Source organism: Microcaecilia unicolor, chromosome 11 (genome assembly GCF_901765095.1).
Source record: "Microcaecilia unicolor chromosome 11, aMicUni1.1, whole genome shotgun sequence".
NCBI lineage: Eukaryota > Metazoa > Chordata > Amphibia > Gymnophiona > Siphonopidae > Microcaecilia > Microcaecilia unicolor.
This window is the reverse complement of record NC_044041.1, coordinates 146114629-146135771: the sequence shown is the minus strand read 5'-3', so window position 1 is coordinate 146135771 and position 21143 is coordinate 146114629. Positions and strand designations below refer to the sequence as shown.

At 43.5% G+C, this 21143-nt stretch overlaps 1 protein-coding gene across 5 annotated transcripts in view; it reads left to right on the top strand.

Moving 5' to 3' along the window:
- CCDC61 (coiled-coil domain containing 61) overlaps positions 1–21143 on the top strand; it is a 647013-nt gene that overhangs the window by 141036 nt on the left and 484834 nt on the right. For all 5 annotated transcript variants that reach the window (XM_030218079.1, XM_030218082.1, XM_030218080.1 and 2 more), the window contains exon 4: positions 4695–4855. In XM_030218079.1, coding sequence (XP_030073939.1) covers positions 4695–4855 — 161 coding nt within the window. The remainder of the gene's footprint in view (positions 1–4694; positions 4856–21143) is intronic.

Genomic DNA, 21143 nt, shown 5'->3' with positions numbered 1-21143 from the left:
TGTTAGAAATATGCAATCTGTCCCTAAAATCGAGTGTAGTACCGGAAGACTGGAGGGTAGCCAATGTTACTCCGATTTTTAAGAAGGGTTCCAGAGGAGATCCGGGAAATTATAGACCGGTGAGTCTGACGTCGGTGCCGGGCAAGATGGTGGAGGCTATTATTAAGAATAAAATTGCAGAGCATATACAAAAACATGGACTGATGAGACAAAGTCAGCACGGATTTAGTGAAGGGAAGTCTTGCCTCACCAATCTAATGCATTTTTTTGAGGGGGTAAGCAAACATGTGGACAATGGGGAGCCGGTTGATATTGTATATCTGGATTTTCAGAAGGCGTTTGACAAAGTGCCGCACGAAAGACTCCTGAAGAAATTGCAGAGTCATGGAATCGGAGGTAGGGTATTATTATGGATTAAGAACTGGTTGAAAGATAGGAAGCAGAGAGTAGGATTGCGTGGCCAGTATTCTCAGTGGAGGAGGGTAGTTAGTGGGGTCCCGCAGGGGTCTGTGCTGGGTCCGTTGCTTTTTAATGTATTTATAAATGACCTAGAGATGGGAATAACTAGTGAGGTAATTAAATTCGCCGATGACACAAAATTATTCAGGGTCGTCAAGTCGCAGGAGGAATGTGAACGATTACAGGAGGACCTTGCGAGACTGGGAGAATGGGCGTGCAAGTGGCAGATGAAGTTCAATGTTGACAAGTGCAAAGTGATGCATGTGGGTAAGAGGAACCCGAATTATAGCTACGTCTTGCAAGGTTCCGCATTAGGAGTTACGGATCAAGAAAGGGATCTGGGTGTCGTCGTCGATGATACGCTGAAACCTTCTGCTCAGTGTGCTGCTGCGGCTAGGAAAGCGAATAGAATGTTGGGTGTTATTAGGAAGGGTATGGAGTCCAGGTGTGCGGATGTTATAATGCCGTTGTATCGCTCCATGGTGCGACCGCACCTGGAGTATTGTGTTCAGTACTGGTCTCCGTATCTCAAAAAAGATATAGTAGAATTGGAAAAGGTACAGCGAAGGGCGACGAAAATGATAGTGGGGATGGGACGACTTTCCTATGAAGAGAGGCTGAGAAGGCTAGGGCTTTTCAGCTTGGAGAAGAGACGGCTGAGGGGAGATATGATAGAAGTGTATAAAATAATGAGTGGAATGGATCGGGTGGATGTGAAGCGACTGTTCACGCTATCCAAAAATACTAGGACTAGAGGGCATGAGTTGAAGCTACAGTGTGGTAAATTTAAAACGAATCGGAGAAAATTTTTCTTCACCCAACGTGTAATTAGACTCTGGAATTCGTTGCCGGAGAACGTGGTACGGGCGGTTAGCTTGACGGAGTTTAAAAAGGGGTTAGATAGATTCCTAAAGGACAAGTCCATAGACCGCTATTAAATGGACTTGGAAAAATTCCGCATTTTTAGGTATAACTTGTCTGGAATGTTTTTACGTTTGGGGAGCGTGCCAGGTGCCCTTGACCTGGATTGGCCACTGTCGGTGACAGGATGCTGGGCTAGATGGACCTTTGGTCTTTCCCAGTATGGCACTACTTATGTACTTATATATATGTGCCATACCACTGTCCCCTACTGCCCTGGAGTGGTCCAGAGGTGATAAGGTAGAGTTGAAGTCGCCTCCCAATATCACTCTCCCTGCAGCAAATTGAGAAAGGGTACCTGCAATGACTCAAAAAATTCACTTTGTTTCACATTAGGAGCATAAAGATTGATAAAAGTGGCATTTTGATTATACAGAGAACCTTCTCCGCAGTACACCTGTCCAAGTCGTTACAAAATACATTCTCCTTGGTAAAGGGAATCCCAGCCCGAATATAAATCACTAAACCTCCCGTTTCCCCCCCCCCCCACTAGGATCTGCGAGTGTATAACACCCACTATGCTCTCTGCGATGAAGCAGTAGGGCATCCTTCTTCTTAATATGAGTCTCTTGTAGCAGTTCCACGTCCCATTTGAGACGCCTCAGCTCACGGAAAATAATACTCCTCTTTCCTGGATCATTCAACCCATTAACATTCCAAGAACCCACCCTCCCCAAGCCCCCCTGCCACCGACTAGGTCCACACCCAGCCAGCTGAATCCCTAAGGAAGTGTGCCATTGCTGGAGGCAAGCTGACACTATCTTAACAGTATGCTCCCTCATCCCAAACACATTTATTTATTTATTGCATTTGTACCCCACATTTTACCACCTATTTGCGGGCTCAATGTGGCTTACATAGTACCGTCAAAGGTGTTTGCCTAGTCGGTTGATAACAAATACAAAGTTGTATAGTGATCGTATGAGGTATAAATGGAGAGTCAAAATGGATGAAGATTGCGTGTTGTCCTGTGCGATCATAGTCATACTGTGTTAGTAGGTGAAGAGGGTTAGGTGGGGTCGTTGGGGTAGGCTTTTTTGAAGAGGTTGGTTTTTAGTGATTTAGTGGTCGTGGATGGTTTTGACAGCTTTTGGGAACCCATTCCATAGTTGTGCGCTTATGTAAGAGAAGCCGGCTGCATAAATTGTTTTGTATTTCAGTCCTTTGCAATTTGGGTAGTGTAGGTTTAGGTAGGATCTTGGTGATCTGACTTTCTTCCTTATTGGTAAGTCTATGAGGTCTGTCATGCATTCTGGGACTACGCCGTATATGATTTTGTGGACTAAGGTGCAGATTTTGAAGATGATCCGTTCTTTGATTGGGAGCCAATGCAACTTTTCTCGGAGGGGTTTGGCACTTTCGAAGCGTGTTTTGCTGAATATCAGCCTGGCTGCTGTATTTTGGGCGGTCTGGAGTTTTTTTAATGAGTTCTTTGCAGCCCACGTAGATTCCGTTGCAATAATCTGCATGGCTTAGGACCATTGATTGTATTAGGTATCGAAAAGTTGCTCTTGGGAAGAAAGGTTTTAATTATTTGAGCTTCCACATTGAATAGAACATTTTCTTTGTTACAGAGTTTACTTGACTGTCGAGGGTAAGGTTGCGATTGAGTGTGACACCAAGTATTTTCAAACTGTCCGAGGTAGGGAGGGTATGTCCACAATACCCACCCCAAACTTCGCATTCCTCACTCTCTCATTCATACACACACCATTCCATTATCATCCCCCCGCCAAAGTTCACCTAATGACCCTCCCTGGACAAACCCTTAGCAAAACACAACACATACTCTCCTGAGAAATGTTACAGACTGGGTATCTGGGGCAGAACGCCTCCTAGCCCCTCGAACCTTCTGCCACTTAGCATGTGGGGTGACCGGGGAACCCGGACTTGTGCTGTCGACTCTACTGCAGGAAGATCTGTACATCCCAACTCTGAAAGGGCCTTCCATGTCCCTGCAACAGTTTGTACGCTCCGTGATTGTGCACCGACAGAAATTTGTACACCAAAGGGATATAGCCAGTGATATCTGAGACCCACCTTTTGCAGGTAGGCGGTCACTTCACGGAAGCCCTTTCTACGCTGAAGTGTCGTCTTGGCCAAATCTTGAAATATGTTAACTTCCAGGTTATATCGCCCAAAGAACGGACCTTTTTCCATATTGTATCTTTCACTGCATAGTCATGAAAGCACGTGATGATGTCACGCGATATAGAATTTCTTTGAGGCCCCAAACTACAATGGGCTCTGTCCAGGACAATAGAGACCAACCTCTCATTCTCTGTTTCATCTTCACCAGGGTGCAAAATTGAGGCACATATCTCTTTCACCACTTGCGTACAATCTTTAAACTGATCCTCTTCAGGCACACCCTTAAAACGCAAATTACAGTGTCTGGACCTATTCTCCAAGTCCTCCAGCGCCGATTCCATGTCCACCTGCATTTGCCGTTCCTTTTTAAGTTCTGTATGTAGTGTTTGCAGGTCGTCAGTAAAGGCATCCATCTGCTCATCAATTTGATCCAGTCGACTCCCGTCTTCTCGGACCTCCTCCCTTATTTCAGAAACCACTGCCTGAATCTTCTTGCGTACTGCAGACATTTCAAACTTAAGTTCCTTGAACCAGCGAGCTACTTCGCCCTTAGTAAGTTCAATATCACTATCAAGCAGCTCTGCGTGGTCTGGGCCAGAGTTTTCCTCCACCATCTTGGCTCCAGACATTCATGCCTTCTGCATTGCGCCTGACCCAGATCTGCGTTTCTCAGATGTAAACTTAAATTTGGCTAGCTTCTTCCGTGCTGCCATACCTCAGGGTGTTTCAGAGGATGTCGAGGACAGTTAACAACAAATATTTCTCGGGTGTATCACAAATTACAATTCCCTCTCCAGCGGAACTCTGGAGTCAGGCAGCCATCTCGCTACGATGACGCCACTTCCTCCTCTTAGTATTTCTTAACAAATCTGGAAATATTCTTATTTTGGACCTAAAAAACTTGAAAGCAATTTTTGTGTGTGTTGTTTAGCCATGGCAGTTAGCACATGCTAATTTAGCATGGTACTGGGTGTTAGTGTGCATTAATTCCTGCATGAAATAGCTAATACAGCTTAGTAAATGAGCCCCTGTGTATCATTCCTGGTTATGCTATGGCGTGTTGATCTGTGGAGCTGCTTTAATACCTCCTGCTGGCACATAAGTCTTCAACATATTCAAATTTCAGAAAATTCTGGAAACTTCCCTAGCACATGCTTGCAGCGTGTTTTCTTTGGAGTAGAACAATTGCAAGGAAGTAATTTTAGTTTTTTTTTAAATTTCAGAGCAGCGAATCGGTTACCCTTGACCTTCTGACCTATGCAGATCTTGAGCAGCTGAGAAATCGGAAGATGGGCTCTGGAATATGGCATGCACCAACCACAAAGTCAGCAGCCCTTAACTCTAAGCGTTATCTTATACTTATATATTCAGTAGAGTTTGACAGGTAAGTCTTGTTCTGATTCACACTTGGTCTTCAGTAGGTGCTTGTGGATATCGAGAGATTTTGTTTCATGATGTGTCCAAATATTTGAAAACAGAAGAGAAGAAATTGGGGTCAAGAGAGTCTGCTGAGAATGAAACAGAAAACAAATAGGAGAAACTGATATGACCTGAAACTGGTTCCATACACGGACTAGTATTCATTTGTCCAGCCCAGAGCAGATAGATGAGCAGTGGTAATACAAAGCGAGAGAATATGTTTGTTTATTAAAATTTAGTATACTGCTTAATTTATAAAGATCAAAGTGGTTTATAATGCATATAAAAACAAACAGAAAATAAAACGAAATCTGATAAAAGAACTCCACTATTTTGATAGACCTAAAAATACACTCGCAGAAATCATTCAGATCCACTCATCAAATTACAGCTTGTGTCCTGAAGGAAAGCTAGTTTATGCTGTTATCATTATCTCAACCTTAAAATAGCTTCCTTGAAAAAGTAAGTTTTAGCAAAGTTTTAAATTCTTTAAAATTCTCTTGTGCTCGGGAAGTGGTTAAGATGGCGGCATGAGAGTTGGTGCTTACCTACTGTTCATGCTTTGCTGGTGCTTCTGATTTTCTTGTTACAAAGTGCCTCATACTAAGTGGAAGGGGGTCGTTAAGACTGTGCTCTCTCCAGCCAGGACCTCATTGTTGGTCCAGCAAACATTGGATAGGTATTCCACCAAGCCTGCTCTGCATCAGCTGAGAGAAGTGAGCCATGCTCTAGGTTTGGATGAGAGAGTATCCATTCTATTAGACATTTTGTTGTCTCCTCCGGCAGCCATGTTGTTTCCTCCGGCAGCCAACACTATCGTGTGCAATTGATGCACGGGTTCTGTCTGCGGAGATGCTGAAGTTGCTGCAGTGGAACCCTGGAGAGAGGAGGCCAGACCCAGTGAATTGCTTGCCAAGAAGCAGAGTTCTGGTGTTTTGTTAGATACATCTTCACCTATGCTGGTGACCCTGGAATAGAGTTGTCCAACCTTGAAGGCTGTAATCCAGTCGGGTTTTCAGGATGTCCCTAATGAATATGCATGAGATCTATTTGTGTGCACTGCCTCCATTGTATGCAAATGGATCTCATGCATTTTTGTTTGGGCAAGCTTGAAAACCCAACCTCATTCATGAATGTGCAAAGATTCCCCCCTGTGTCTGGAGGCTTTGTTTTACATTGGGTGAAGTGACAGTATTGCACCATAAGGTATAAGTATCACCCCAGAAGCAGCCCTGCTGGGCGAAACATGTCCGTGTCGGGTGCCTTTTTATCTGGTATTCCACCGTAAATGCTTGTTAAGATCTGCTTCTTCATCATCAATCCTAGGATAGAGAATCAATTTCTCTTTGGATAATTAGGACTAAATCAGTACCACATATCTTATAATTGGTTAGGAAAGAGCTGGAATTTTGCACATAGTGTTGTTTTCAAAACTTTAGGAACCCAGGTCTAATTTGTATATTTTATTGAATTCCTAAATGAACAGAAGCTGATGCAAAGTCCACATGGTACAAAGTGAAGCACTTCTTTCTACAATTATTAATGCACTTGTAGAAAAGGCCCGTTTCTGTTTTAAAGGAAACGGGCGCTAGCAAGGTTTTATATGAATGGTTTTTTTTGTAACCTAACAGTTGTTATAAAAGTGTTCCTCTGAAGTTTTGTTTTTCCATTGTTGACCTGTGTGAATTCGGCCCTACTTACCCTCCCCTCCTTCCGCAGTGAGACTCAGAGAGTGCAAGAGTGGTTGTATGTGAGAGAGAGCGAGCGTGTGTGTGTCTGACACAGAGATAGTGTGTCACAGAGTATGTGTGTGTGTCTCTCTCCATATCCTCCTCCTTGCAGCATGCCCTTGCAAGAGCACAGGGGTAGGCACTGTCTCAGAGTGTGTGTGTGTGTGACAGAGACACAAAGTGTGTGTGTTTTCTAGAGTGTGTGTGATCGTGACACACAGAGAGTGAAAGACTGTGTGAGAGAGAGAGAGAGCAAGTGTCTATGTGTGTTTGGTGCAGTTTTTCCTCCCCCCCCCCCCTGCCGTTTTTAGCTGCACTTAATACCCTGTAGAAGGACAGGTTCCCTTTGAAGTATTTTTTTTTCCATTGTAGACCTGTGAATTTGGCCCTATTTCCCTTCCCCTCCTCTCCCCTCCTTCTTTTTGTCGCTGTAGATAGCACACTTACTCAGAGTAGTTTCGTTTTCATTTCTGTGCTGCCTGTCAGTGGCCTCTGTCATGTCAGTAAGAGTTCCCTGTTGTATTACTGTTGTTTCTGCAGGGAGTTCTTTGAGCGCGTTAGTGTCGGGAAACCCGTAGGCTCACAATCTTCGTGGTTTTGTGAGGGTGGGCGGCACTTTAGTGACGGTGCTTCGGAAGACAGGCAGTGTTGTTGGGTCGGCCGGTGGCTCGCAGGCTGTGTGTTTTTGTCAGGGCGGGCGGCAGTTTCTGTACGGGGCTTCTGTAGTCCGGCAGTGTTGTCAGCTGAGCTGTCAGTTTCGAGAGTGCGGTTCGCAATGTCGGCAGTGTTCCCAGCTGATCAGTTTTGTACTGTCGGTTACTGAGCGTGGCACGTTTGGGCAGGCTGCAGGCACTGTGGAGCCTTTGCGCGTGGCAGCCATTCACGAGCCTCGGTTTTTTTTGTGTGTTTTCGCGTGTGGCACTTGTTCTGTATAGCAGCTGTTGATGTCAGGTTATCTACACAGCCTACCGGCCCACCTTTCAATGCGGCACGGTCCCAGGCACAGAACGTTGGAGGTGAGAATTATTATTATAGATAATTACGATGGCACTTATTTTTGAAGCATATAGACATCTCATAATGCCCACATGGACGACCTGTGCTTGAAATGTCCATATCCCAATTTTACAAAGGCAGAAAAGGGTCATCCAAAAATTACGTTATGTCCAGATAGCAAGGGGATGTGTTTTGGGCGGGACTAGGGGAGGGCTTAAGATCAGGATGTCCAACAGAAATAACCGAATGGGAAGAAACATCCAATTCTAAAAGAAGGACTTCCTTACTTTGAACTGTTTCAATCACGTCAAGGGTACAGAATGGTGCTCTGATTGAGCAGCTGGCCAGTGGAGAGATTAAGGCATGACACTTCCTTAATCCCCCAGAATATGCTATCATAAGAACACAAGAGTAGCCATACTGGGACAGACCAATGGTCCATCTAGCCCAGCATCCTGTTTCCAACAGTGGACAAGCCAGGTCACAAGTACCTGGCAGAACCCCAAGTCATGGCAACATTTCATGCTACAAATCCTAGGGCAAGCAGTTGCTTCCCCATGTCTATCTCAATAGCAGACTATGGACTATTCCTCCAGGAATTTGTCCAAACCTTTTTTTAAACCCAGATAAGTACATAAGCACTGCCACGCTGGGAAAAGACCAAAGGTCCATCAAGCCCAGCACTCTGTCTCCGACAGCGGCCAATCCAGGCCCCAAGAACCTGGCACAAACCCAGAATTTAATAACGATCAATGGACTTTTCCTTCAGGAATCTGTCCAGACCCCCTTTAAACTCAGCAAGGCCAGCTGCCGTCACTACCTTCTCCGGCAATGAGTTCCAGAGTCTAACCACACGCTGAGTAAAGAAAAACTTTCTCCAATTTGTTTTAAACCTACCACATTCTAATTTTATCTTGTGTCCCCTAGTTCTATTATTGTTAGAAAGCGTAAACAAACGCTTCACATCTGTCCGCTCTACCCCACTCATTATTTTGTAGACCTCTATCATATCACCCCTCAGCCGCCTTTTCTCCAGGCTAAAGAGTCCTAGCTGTCTTAACCTCTCCTCATAAGGTTGTCGTTCCATCCCTTTTATCATTTTCGTCGCCCTTCTCTGCACCTTCTCCAATTCCTTTATATCTTTTTTGAGATGAGGCGACCAGAACTGAACACAATACTCCAGGTGCGGTTGCACCATGGAGCGATATAACGGCATTATAACATCCTCATGCTTGTTTTCCATCCCTTTTCTAATAATACTCAACATTCTGTTCGCCTTCTTAGCCGCCACAGCACATTGAGCGGAAGATTTCAACATTCTATCCACGATGACTCCCAGATCCCTTTCTCGGTCCGTGACTCCTAAAGCGGAACATTGCATGACATAGCCGTAATTCGGGTTCCTCCTTCCCACGTGCATCACTTTGCACTTGTCAACGTTGAACTTCATCTGCCATTTGGAAGCCCAATCCCCCAGTCTCGCGAGGTCCTCTTGTAATCTTTCACACTCCTCCCGCGACGAGATGACCCTGGATAACTTTGTGTCATCTGCGAATTTAATTACCTCACTAGTTACTCCCATCTCAAGGTCATTTATAAATATGTTAAAAAGCAGCGGTCCCAGCACAGACCCCTGAGGGACCCCACTAACTACCCTTCTCCATCGAGAATACTGACCATTCAACCCTACTCTCTGCTTCCTGTCTTTTAACCAGCTCTTAATCCATAATAATACACTGCCTCCGATCCCATGACTCTCCAGTTTCCTTTGGAGTCTTTCATGAGGCACTTTGTCAAACGCCTTCTGAAAATCTAGATATACAATATCCACCGGCTCCCCTTTGTCCACATGCTTGTTCACCCCCTCGAAAAAATGCAGTAGATTTGTGAGGCAAGACTTCCCTTCACTAAATCCGTGCTGACTTTGTCTCAGCAGCCCATGCTTTTGTACGTGCTCCGTAATTTTATTCTTAATAATAGCCTCCACCATTTTTCCCGGCACCGACGTCAGACTCACCGGTCTATAATTTCCCGGATCTCCTCTGGAGCCCTTTTTAAAAATCGGCATTACATTGGCCACCCTCCAATCTTCCGGTACCACACCTGATTTTAGGGATAAATTGCATATTACTAACAGCAGCTCCACAAGTTCATTTTTCAGCTCTATTAATACTCTGGGATGAATACCATCCGGACCCAGCGATTTACTAATTTTTAGTTTGCAAAACTGCCCCATTACATTCTCCAAGTTTACAGAGAAATCATTTAGTCTTTCCGACTCGTCCGCTTCAAATACCTTTTCCGGCACCGGCACACTAACCGCTGTTACCACCTCCTCCAGCAAAGAGTTCCAGAGCTTAATTATTCATTGAGTGAAAAATTATTTTCTCCTATTTGTTTTAAAAGTATTTCCATGTACCTTCCTTGAGTGTTCCCTAGTCTTTGACTTTTGGAATGAGTAAAAAATTGATTTACTTCTACTGTTTCTACATCACTCAGGACTTTGTAGACATAAATCATATCTCCTCTCCTCCGTCTTTTTTCTAAGCTGAAGAGCACTACTCTTTAGCTTTTCTTCATATGAGAGGAGTTCCATCCCTTTTATCATTTTGGTCGCTCTTCTTTGAACCTTTTCTAATTCTGCTATATCTTTTTTGAGATACGGCGACCAGAACTGAAAACAATACTCGAGGTGCGGTTGCATCATGGAGCAATACCAGAAGCATTATATTATTTTTGGTCTCATCCCTTTCCTAATAATTCCTAGCATCCTGTTTGCTTTTTTGGCCGCTGCCGCACACTGAGCAGAAGATTTTAGCGTATTATTTACAACGGCATCTAGATCTTTTTCTTGAGTGCTGACCCCCAAGGTGGACCCTAGCATCAGGTAACTGTGTTTCAGATCATTCTTTCCAATGTGCATCACCTTGCATTTGTCCACATTAAATTTCATCTGCCATTTGGATGCCCAGTCTTCCAATTTCCTATGGTCTTCCTGCAATATTTCACACTCTGCACGTGTTTTAACAAGCTTAAATAGTTTTGTATCATCTGCAAATTTGATTCTCACTCATCGTTCTGATTTCCATATCATTTATAAATATGTTAAATAGTACTGGTCCAGTACAGATCCCTGCGGTACTCCACTGTTCACTCTCCTCCATTAAGAGAAATGACTATTTAACCCTGTTCAATAACCTATCCCATGACTCTTTAATTTTCTCAGGAGTCTCTCATGAGGAACTTTTATCAAAACTTTCTGAAAATCTAGATATACTGCATCAACCGTCTCATCTTTATCCACATGTTTATTCACGCCTTCAAAGAAATGAAGCAAATTGGTGAGACAAGACTTCCCTCGGCTGAACCCATGCTGACTCTGTTCCATTAAACCTTGTTTGTGTGTTCCGTAATTTTATTTTTTATAATAGTTTCCACTATCTTGCCCGGCACTGACATCAGGCTTACCAGTCTGTAATTTCCTGGATCACCCCTGGAACCCTTTTTAAACATCAGCATCACATTGGCTACCCTCCAATCTTCAGGTACTACGGACGATTTAAAGACAGGTTACATATTACTAACAGCAGATCCACTTCCTGCCCCCTGGAAATAGTAGGCTCTTAACAGCTTCTGGTATTATGGGCATTCTGAACAGAGCAGCATATAGATCTGAGGAGTAGCCTTGTGGTTAGTTCAGTGGACTTTAAACCAAGGAATCCAGGTCCAAATTCTACTTTAATTCTTACTTCTTTTTAAAATCTTAAGCCCAGGCAGACCTGTTTGGATTTATAGCAGCATTCCAGTCAAATATACTTTAAAATTGCATTTCTTATCTTCACTAGACCAGCACAGAGCCTGTGGGTTATGCCCATCTACCAGCAGATGGAGACAGAGAAATAAAAAAGGCCTGTGTGCTTTGCCCTATAAGGGCACCATGCATCATTAGGTCTTCAGTATTTTCTCTGTCTCCAGCAGATGGTGAGCACATACCATGCAGTTTCTGGACTGGTCAGTGGGAGTAACTCCTGTACCAGTTGAAGAACTAGTGGAGCTGTGGGTGGTTTATGCTAATTAAAAATGCTAATTAAAAAATAAAATTATTTTTGCAAGAGGCTACTCTTAGGAGTCTGAGTCCCCTTGCTCCCCCTCAAGCCTTTCAATCATTTCCTTAAGAATGGTTCTGTTTCTACAACCTTAGAAATTTTAGTCAAACAATGAATGGGGGAATGGAAGCTTGCTAGATCCTTAACGTGATGTCATCTTGCATGTACCTGGCCTCAGGAGTTATTCAGTAGCGTGCTGGTTGATGCATGCTGGCTAAGTGTGTGTGTGTGTGTGTGGGGGGGGGAATGGGCATGTCTTGCCCTTTTTGTGAGCCCCTTCTTGAGACCTTCGTGACACAGGAAAGGAAATGGACAAAATTGCTGCTTTTGATATCCTGTGAAGATTATATAACGTAGTAAATGTGGGTAAATAAAGATCTGCATGGTCCACCTAGTCTGCCTAACAAGGTGGCCAGAGTTGTTTTTGCCATTCTGTGCATGTTCCACTTTTTTAGGACTATGTGGATTGTAAATTGTTGGCTGTGGAGGGTGCATGTTTTTAAAGGTGTGAGTGAGTTAAGAGTTTTACTTGTTTGCAGTTGCTTCATAATATTTTTTTCTTTAAATATTGCTGGTGAAAAATTAAAAGATGAACGAATTGGTAAGGGGAGAGCATAGACAATTTGATGTTATGATGGATCAGAGTAGGTATGGAAATTCGGGGAGAAATGGTTAAAGGGCGTGGGGGACATATCTTTTCTGGTTTGTCTTGGTTAACAAAAACTTCATCAGGACTTAATTTATAACCATAGTTAAGGACATTGCTAGTAGGGATGCTAGCTTAGATTTATTGGTATCTTGATTAGAGAATCTTTGTATTGCTGATCTCCTTAGATTTATCCTCTGTGTTTGACTTGGTTGATGCTATTTTAACTTATTAAACAGGTGGGGTGTTGGTGGTTTGTGGTTCTGTACTGAATTGGATTGACCAGAAATTTTGTATATGTTTTCAAGGTAACCTATCTGATTTGCATAGTTGGGGGAGTACCTCAGTGATCCCTGCTGTCCCCTTTGTTATTTAATATCTATTTGAATCCTTTGGAAGCTTTAATTACACTGTTCGAGGTAGATGTGTTATGTTGATGCCGTTATGTACGCTGGAGAAAGATGCAATATCTGCAGTGGGAAGGTATAGTACTTAAATGCAATACCGGATGGTTAATCATCAATGGCTTCATAGTAAATCTATCCATATCCACATGGTTAGGATTAGTATATCTTGATTCCTTGTTAGTTCCACCCCTGAAGAATTATCACAGGTTGACTGGATTAATCATAGGGAATTATGACTGGACCTGAGGGAATTGGACAAGAACAAATTGCGAATATCACTAAATTTACTTTTTTGAATATGAAGTTGGATAATAAGTTATATCATTATTTAGATTTAAAAGCTCTGATGACAGTTATGTGGGCTTTGATTTTAAGTAGGATATATTATTGCAACATGTAGGCCTATTGTCAAAACATGTTCAATAGGCTTCAAATGATTCAAAATGCAGCAGCTAGATTGTTGTTAGGAGGCAAACATTAGGAGAGTACAGGTCCCGTATTAGCTAAGTTATGTTGGCTGTCTATCAAAGAGCATTGTTTATTTAAATAATTGACTATAGATTTGAAAGTAATTTGTGGGGCGAGACCTTTTATATGAATGAAATAGGATTTAAAGTTATGCCTCTAGGAGGAATTTGAGGTCAGCCCAGAATCTGTTGGAAATCATAAGTACATAAGTATTGCCACACTGGGACAGACCAAAGGTCCATCAAGCCCAGCATCCTGTTTCCAAAGTGGCCAATCCAGGTCACAAATACCTGGCAAGATCCCAAAAAAACTCAATACATTTTATGCTGCTTATCCCAGAAATAAGCAGTGGATTTTCCCCAAGTCAGTTTAATAATGGTGTATGGACTTTTTCTTTAGGAAGCCGTCCAGACCCTTTTAAAACTCCGCTAAGCTAACCACCTTTACCACATTCTCTGGCAACGAATTCCAGAGTTTAATTACACATTGAGTGAAGAAACATTTTCTCCGGTTTGTAGCTAAATCGCTTGCCCCCTAGTCCTAGTATTTTTGGAAAGAGTAAACAGACGATTCTCGTCTATCCGTTCCACTCCACTCATTATATTATAGACCTCTATCAAATCTCCCCTCAGCCGTCTCTTCTCCAAGCTAAAGAGCCCTAGAGGCTTCTTTCCTCATAGGGAAGTCGTCCCATTCCCTTTATCATTTTCATCACCCTTCTCTATACCTTTTCTAATTCCACTAGCAGGCTCATTTTCGAAAGAGAAGGACGCCTATCTTTCGACACAAATTGGAAGATGGGCGTCCTTCTCCCAGGGTCGTCCAAACCGGTATAATTGAAAGCTGATTTTGGACTTCCCCAACTGCTCTCCTTCGCAGGGACGGCCAAAGTTCAAGGGGACGTATCGGAGGCGTAGCGAAGGCGGCACTTGGGCATGCCTAACACATGGACGTACTCAACCCATAATGGGGAAAAGAAAGGGGCGTCCCTGATGACCACTTGGACAACTTTACCTGGTTGTATTTTTCTTATGACCAAGGCACAAAAAGGTGCCCAACATGACCAGATGACCACCGGAGAGAATCGGGGATGGCCTCCCTTACTCCCCCTTTGGTAACTAACCCCCTCCCACCCTCAAAAAACATCTTTAAAAATATTTTATGCCAGCCTCAGATGTCATACTCATGTCCATCACAGCAGTATGCAGGTCCCAGGAGCAGTTTTAGTGGGTACAGTGCACTTCAGGCAGACGGACCCAGGCCCATCCTCCTCCCTACCTGTTACGTTTGTGTGGAGGAAAGAGCGAGCCCTCCAAAACCCACCAGAAACTCACTGTACCCACATCTAGGTGCCCCCCTTCACCCATAAAGGCTATGGTAGTGGTGTACAGTTGGGGGTAGTGGGGTTTTAGGTGGGGTTTGGGGGGCTCAGCAGACAAGGTAAGGGAGCTATGTTCCTGGGAGCATTTTATGAAGTCCACTGCAGTGCCACCTAGGGTGCCCGGTTGGTGTCCTGGCATGTCAGGGGGACCAGTGCACTACAAATGCTGGCTCCTCCCACGACCAAAGGGCTTGCATTTGGTCGTTTCTGAGATGGGCGTCCTTGGTTTCCATTATCGCCGAAAATCATAAACTACCAAGCCTAGGGATGACCATCTCTAAGAATGACCAAAATTTCAATATTTGGGTGAGGACGTCCTCAGCAAAACTTGGGTGTTTCTTTCGATTATGCCCCTCTGTATCTTTTTGAGATGCGGCGACCAGAATTGAATACAATATGTGAGGTGGGGTCGCACCATGGACCGATACAAAGGCATTATAACATCCTCACTTTGGTTTTCCATTCCTTACCTAACATTCTATTTGCTTTCTTAGCCGCTGCAGCACACTGAGAAGAGGATTTCAACATATCATCAACGACGCCGCCGAGATCCCTTTCTTGGTCGGTGATTCCTAACGTGGAACCTTGCATTACGTAGCTATTGTTCGGGTTCGTCTTTCCCACATTCATCACTTTGCACTTGCTCACATTAAACGTCATCTGCCATTTAGACGTCCAGTCTCCCAGTCTCATGAGATCATCTTGTAATTTTTCACAATCCTCTTGCGATTTAACAACTTTGAATAACTTTGTGTTGTCAGCAAATTTAATTATCTCACTAGTTACTCCCATCTCTAGATCATTTATAAATATGTTAAAAAGCAGCGGTCCAAGGGAAACCCCACTATCTACCCTTCTCCATTGAGAATACTGACCATTTAATCCTACTCTCTGTTTTCTATCTTTTAACCAGTTCTTAATCCACAATAGAACACTACTTAAGTACATAAGTACATAAGTAATGCCATACTGGAAAAAGACCAAGGGTCCATCGAGCCCAGCATCCTGTCCATGACAGCGGCCAATCCAGGCCAAGGGCACCTGGCAAGCTTCCCAAACGTACAGACATTCTGTACATGTTATTCCTGGAATTTTGGATTTTTCCAAGTCCGTTTAGTAGCGGTTTATGGACTTGTCCTTTAGGAAAACGTCCAACCCCTTTTTAAACTCTGCTAAGCTAACCGCCTTCACCACTTTCTCCGGCAACGAATTCCAGAGTTTAATTACACGTTGGATGAAGAAAAATTTTCTCCGATTTGTTTTAAATTTACTACACTGTAGTTTCATCGCATGCCCCCTAGTCCTAGTATTTTTGGAAAGCGTGAACAGACGCTTCACATCCACCTGTTCCACTCCACTCATTATTTTATATACCTCTATCATGTCTCCCCTCAGCCGTCTCTTCTCCAAGCTGTATAGCCCTAGCCTCCTTAGTCTTTCTTCATAGGGAAGTCGTCCCATCCCCGCTATCATTTTAGTCGCCCTTCGCTGCACCTTTTCCAATTCTACTATATCTTTCTTGAGATGCGGCGACCAGAATTGAACACAATACTCAAGGTGCGGTCGCACCATGGAGCGATACAACGGCATTATAACATCCTCACACCTGTTTTCCATACCTTTCCTAATAATACCCAACATTCTATTTGCTTTCTTAGCCGCAGCAGCACACTGAGCAGAAGGTTTCAGTGTGTTATCGACGACGACACCCAGATCCCTTTCTTGGTCCGTAACTCCTAACGTGGAACCTTGCATGACGTAGCTATAATTCGGGTTCTTTTTTCCCACATGCATCACCTTGCACTTGCTCACATTAAACATCTGCCATTTAGCCGCCCAGTCTCCCAGTCTCGTAAGGTCCTCTTGTAATTTTTCACAATCCTGTTGCGATTTAACGACTTTGAATAACTTTGTGTCATCAGCAAATTTAATTACCTCGCTAGTTACTCCCATCTCTAAATCATTTATAAATATATTAAAAAGCAGCGGTCCTAGCACAGACCCCTGAGGAACCTCACTAACTACCCTTCTCCATTGTGAATACTGCCCATTTAACCCCACTCTCTGTTTCCTATCCTTCAACCAGTTTTTAATCCACAATAGGACATTTCCTCCTATCCCATGACCCTCCAATTTCCTCTGTAGCCTTTCATGAGGTACCTTGTCAAACGCTTTTTGAAAATCCAGATACACAATATCAACCGACTCCCCTTTGTCCACATGTTTGTTCACTCCTTCAAAGAATTGAAGTAAATTGGTCAGGCAAGATTTCCCCACACAAAAGCCATGCTGACTTGGTCTCAGTAATCCATGTCCTCGGATGTGCTCTGTAATTTTGTTTTTAATAATAGCCTCTACCATTTTCCCAGGCACCGACGTCAGACTCGCCGGTCTATAATTTCCCGGATCTCCCCTGGAGCCTTTTTAAAAATGGGCGTTACATTGGCCACCCTCCAATCTTCCGGTACCACGCTCGATTTTAAGGATAAGTTGCATATCACTAGCAGTAGCTCCGCAAGCTCGTTTTTGAGTTCTATCAGTACTCTAGGATGAATACCATCCGGTCCAGGAGATTTGCTACTCTTCAGTTTGCCGAACTGCCCCATTACGTCCTCCAGGTTTACCGTGAAGTCAGTAAGTTTCTCCGACTCGTCCGCTTGAAATACCATTTCCGACACCGGTATCCCACCCAAATCTTCCTCGGTGAAGACCGAAGCAAAGAATTCATTCAGTCTCTCCGCTACGTCTTTGTCTTCCTTGATCGCCCCTTTTACCCCTCGGTCATCCAGCGTCCCAACCGATTCTTTTGCCGGCTTCCTGCTTTTAATATACCGAAAAATTTTTTTACTATGTTTTTTTGCCTCTAAAGCTATCTTTTTTTCATACTCCCTCTTGGCCTTCTTAATCTGCGCCTTGCATTTGCTTTGACACTCCTTATGCTGTTTCTTGTTATTTTCAGACGGTTCCTTCTTCCATTTTCTGAAGGCGTTTCTTTTAGCCCTAATAGCTTCCTTCACCTCACTTTTCAACCAGGCCGGGTGTCTTTTGGACTTCCGTCTTTCTTTTCTAATTTGCGGAATATGTATGGCCTGGGCCTCCAGGATGGTATTTTTGAACAGCGTCCACGCCTGTTGTACAGTTTTTACTCTCTCAGTTGCCCCCCTAAGTTTTTTTTTTTACCGTTCTTCTCATTTTATCATAGTCTCCTTTTTTAAAGTTAAATGCTAACGTATTTGACTTTCTGTGTACAGTTACTTCAAGGTCGATGTCAAAACTGATCATATTATGGTCACTGTTATCAAGCGGCCCCAGTACCATAACGTCCCTCACCAGATCATGCGCTCCACTAAGGACCAAGTCTAGAATTTTTCCTTCTCTCGTCGGCTCCTGCACCAGTTGCTCCATAAAGCTGTCCTTGATTTCATCAAGGAATTGTATCTCTGTAGCGTGTCCCGAAGTTACATTTACCCAGTCTATATTTGGATAATTGAAGTCACCCATTATTATCACATTGCCCATTTTGTTCGCGTCTCTGATTTCTTTTATCATTTCTGTGTCTACCTGCTCATCCTGACGAGGCGGACGGTAGTACACTCCTATCACCATTTTTTTCCCTTTTATACATGGAATTTCAACCCACAGTGATTCAAAGGTGTGATTTGTGTCCTGCTGAATTTGTAATCTATCTGAGTCAAGGCTCTCGTTAATATACAATGCTACCCCTCCACCAGTCCGGTCCACCCTATCATTACGATATACTTTGTACCCCTGTATGACAGTGTCCCACTGGTTATCCTCCTTCCACCAGGTCTCAGTAATGCCTATTATATCCAATTTTTCGTTTAGTGCAATATATTCCAACTCTCCCATCTTATTTCTTAGACTCCTAGCATTTGCATATAGACATTTCAGAGTATGTTTGTTGTTCTTATTTGCATGATGCTTAGTACCTGACACTATTGATTTGACATCTTTTGTCTGATCTTTAGTTGTATTTAAGGGCACCTGGCCTACCATGGTCTGTTGTGCAACCTCACTATCCAGAAACCCTATCTTCCCTGTTTGTGAGGTATCTTTGCAAGATACCTTTTCCCGAACCATGCGCTTTTGAGCGACTGTCGGCCTTCCCCCCATTTCTAGTTTAAAAGCTGCTCTATCTCCTTTTTAAATGCCGACGCCAGCAGCCTGGTCCCACCCTGGTTAAGGTGGAGCCCATCCTTTCGGAATAGGCTCCCCCTTCCCCAGAATGTTGCCCAGTTCCTAACAAATCTAAAACCCTCCTCCCTGCACCATCGTCTCATCCACGCATTGAGACTCTGGAGCTCTGCCTGTCTCTTGGGCCCTGCACGTGGAACAGGTAGCATTTCAGAAAATGCTACCCTAGAGGATCTGGATTTGAGCTTTCTACCTAAGAGCCTAAATTTGGCTTCCAGAACCTCTCTCCCACATTTTCCTATGTCATTGGTACCCACATGTACCAAGACAGCAGACTCCTCCCCAGCACTATCTAAAATCCTATCTAGGTGACGCGTGAGGTCCGCCACCTTCGCACCAGGCAGGCAAGTCACCAGGCGATCCTCACGTCCACCAGCCACTCAGCTATCTATGCCTAATGATCGAATCACCAACTACAACAGCTGTCCTAACCTTTCCCTCCCGGGCAGCACTTGGAGACATATCCTCAGTGCGAGAGGATAGTACATCCCCTGGTGGGCAGGTCCTGGCTACAGGAGTACTTCCTACTTCACCAGGGTGATGCTCTCCTTCTAGGAGACCTCCCTCCTCCAAGGTAGCACTTCCTATCCCAATACTCTCCAATTTCTTCTGGAGTCTTTCGTAAGGTACTTTGTCAAACGCCTTTTGAAAATCCAGATACACAGTATCAACCGGCTCACCTTTATCCACATGTTTGTTCACCCCTTGAAAGAAATGTAATAGATTGGTGAGACAAGATTTCTCTTCACTAAATCCATGTTGGCTTTGTCTCATTAATCCATGCTTTTGAATATGCTCTGTAATTTTGTTCTTTATAATAGTCTCTACCATTTTGCCCGGCACCGATGTCAGGCTCACCAGTCTATAATTTCCCGGATCCCCTCTGGAACCTTTTTAAAATATTGGCGTTACATGGGCTGCCTGCCAGTCTTCTGGTACCACGCTCGATTTTAAAGATAAATGACATATTACTAACAATAGTTCTGCCAGTTTATTTTTCAATTCTATCAGACCTCTGGGAGGAATACTATCTGGTCCAGGAGATTTGCTACTCTTCAGTTTGTCAAATTGCCTCATTACATCCTCTAGGTTTATAGAGATTTCATTCCGTTTCTCTGACTTGTCAGCTTCGAATACCATTTCTGGCACAGGTATCTCTCCTAAATCTTCTTTGGTGAAGAAAAGAATACATTTAATTTGTCCGCTATTTCTTTGTCTTCCCTGATCGCCCCTTTTATGCCTCGGTCATCTAGAGGTCCAACCGATTCTTTTGCCTGCTGCTTTCTTTTTATATACCTTAAAAAATTTTTTAATATGTGTGTTTGCCTCCAACGCAATCTTTTTTTCAAAGTCCCTCTTTGCCTTCCTTATCAATGCTCTGCATTTGACTTGATATTCCTTATTAATTTCAGTCGGATCCTTCTTCCATTTTCTGAAGGACTTTCTTTTAGCTCTAATACCTTCCTTCACCTCACTTTTTAACCATGCCGGCTGTAGTTTGTCTTCGCCCCTCCTTTTTGAATACAAGGAATATATTTGGCCTGGGCTTCCAGGATGGTATTTTTGAACAGCATGATGTAAATTTTTGACCCTCGCAGCCGCTCCTTTAACTTTTTTTTTTCACCGTTCTCATTTTAACATAGTTTCCTTTTTGAAAGTTAAACGCTAACGTGTTGGATTTCTTGATTATACTTACTCTAAAGCTAATATCAAATCTGATAATATTATGATCACTGTTATCAAGCAGCCCCATCACCATTACCTCCGGCACCAGATCATGCTCTTCACTAAGGACTAGGTCTAGAATTTTTCCTTCTCTTGTCGGCTCCTGTACCAGCTGCTCCATAAAGCAATCCTTGATTTCGTCAAGGAATTTTACCTCCCTAGCATGCCCTGATGTTACATTTACCCAGTCAATATTGGGGTAATTGAAATCACCCATTATTATCTTGTTGCCCATTTTGTTAACCTCCCTAATTTCTGATAAGATTTCTACATCCAACTGTTCATCCTGGCCAGGCAGATGATAGTTCACTCCTATCACTATCCTTTTCCCCTTTACACATGGAATTTCAGTCCACAGGGATTCCAAGATGTGTTTTGTTTCTTGCAGAATTTTCAATCTGTTTGATTCAAGGCCCTCCTTAACATAGAATTCTACCCCTTCACCAATTTGATCCACTATCAATACGATATAATTTGTACCCTGGTATGACAGTGTCCCACTGGTTATCCTCCTCCCACCAGGTCTCCGAGATGCCTATCATATCTAATTTTTCATTTAGTGCAATATATTCCAACTCT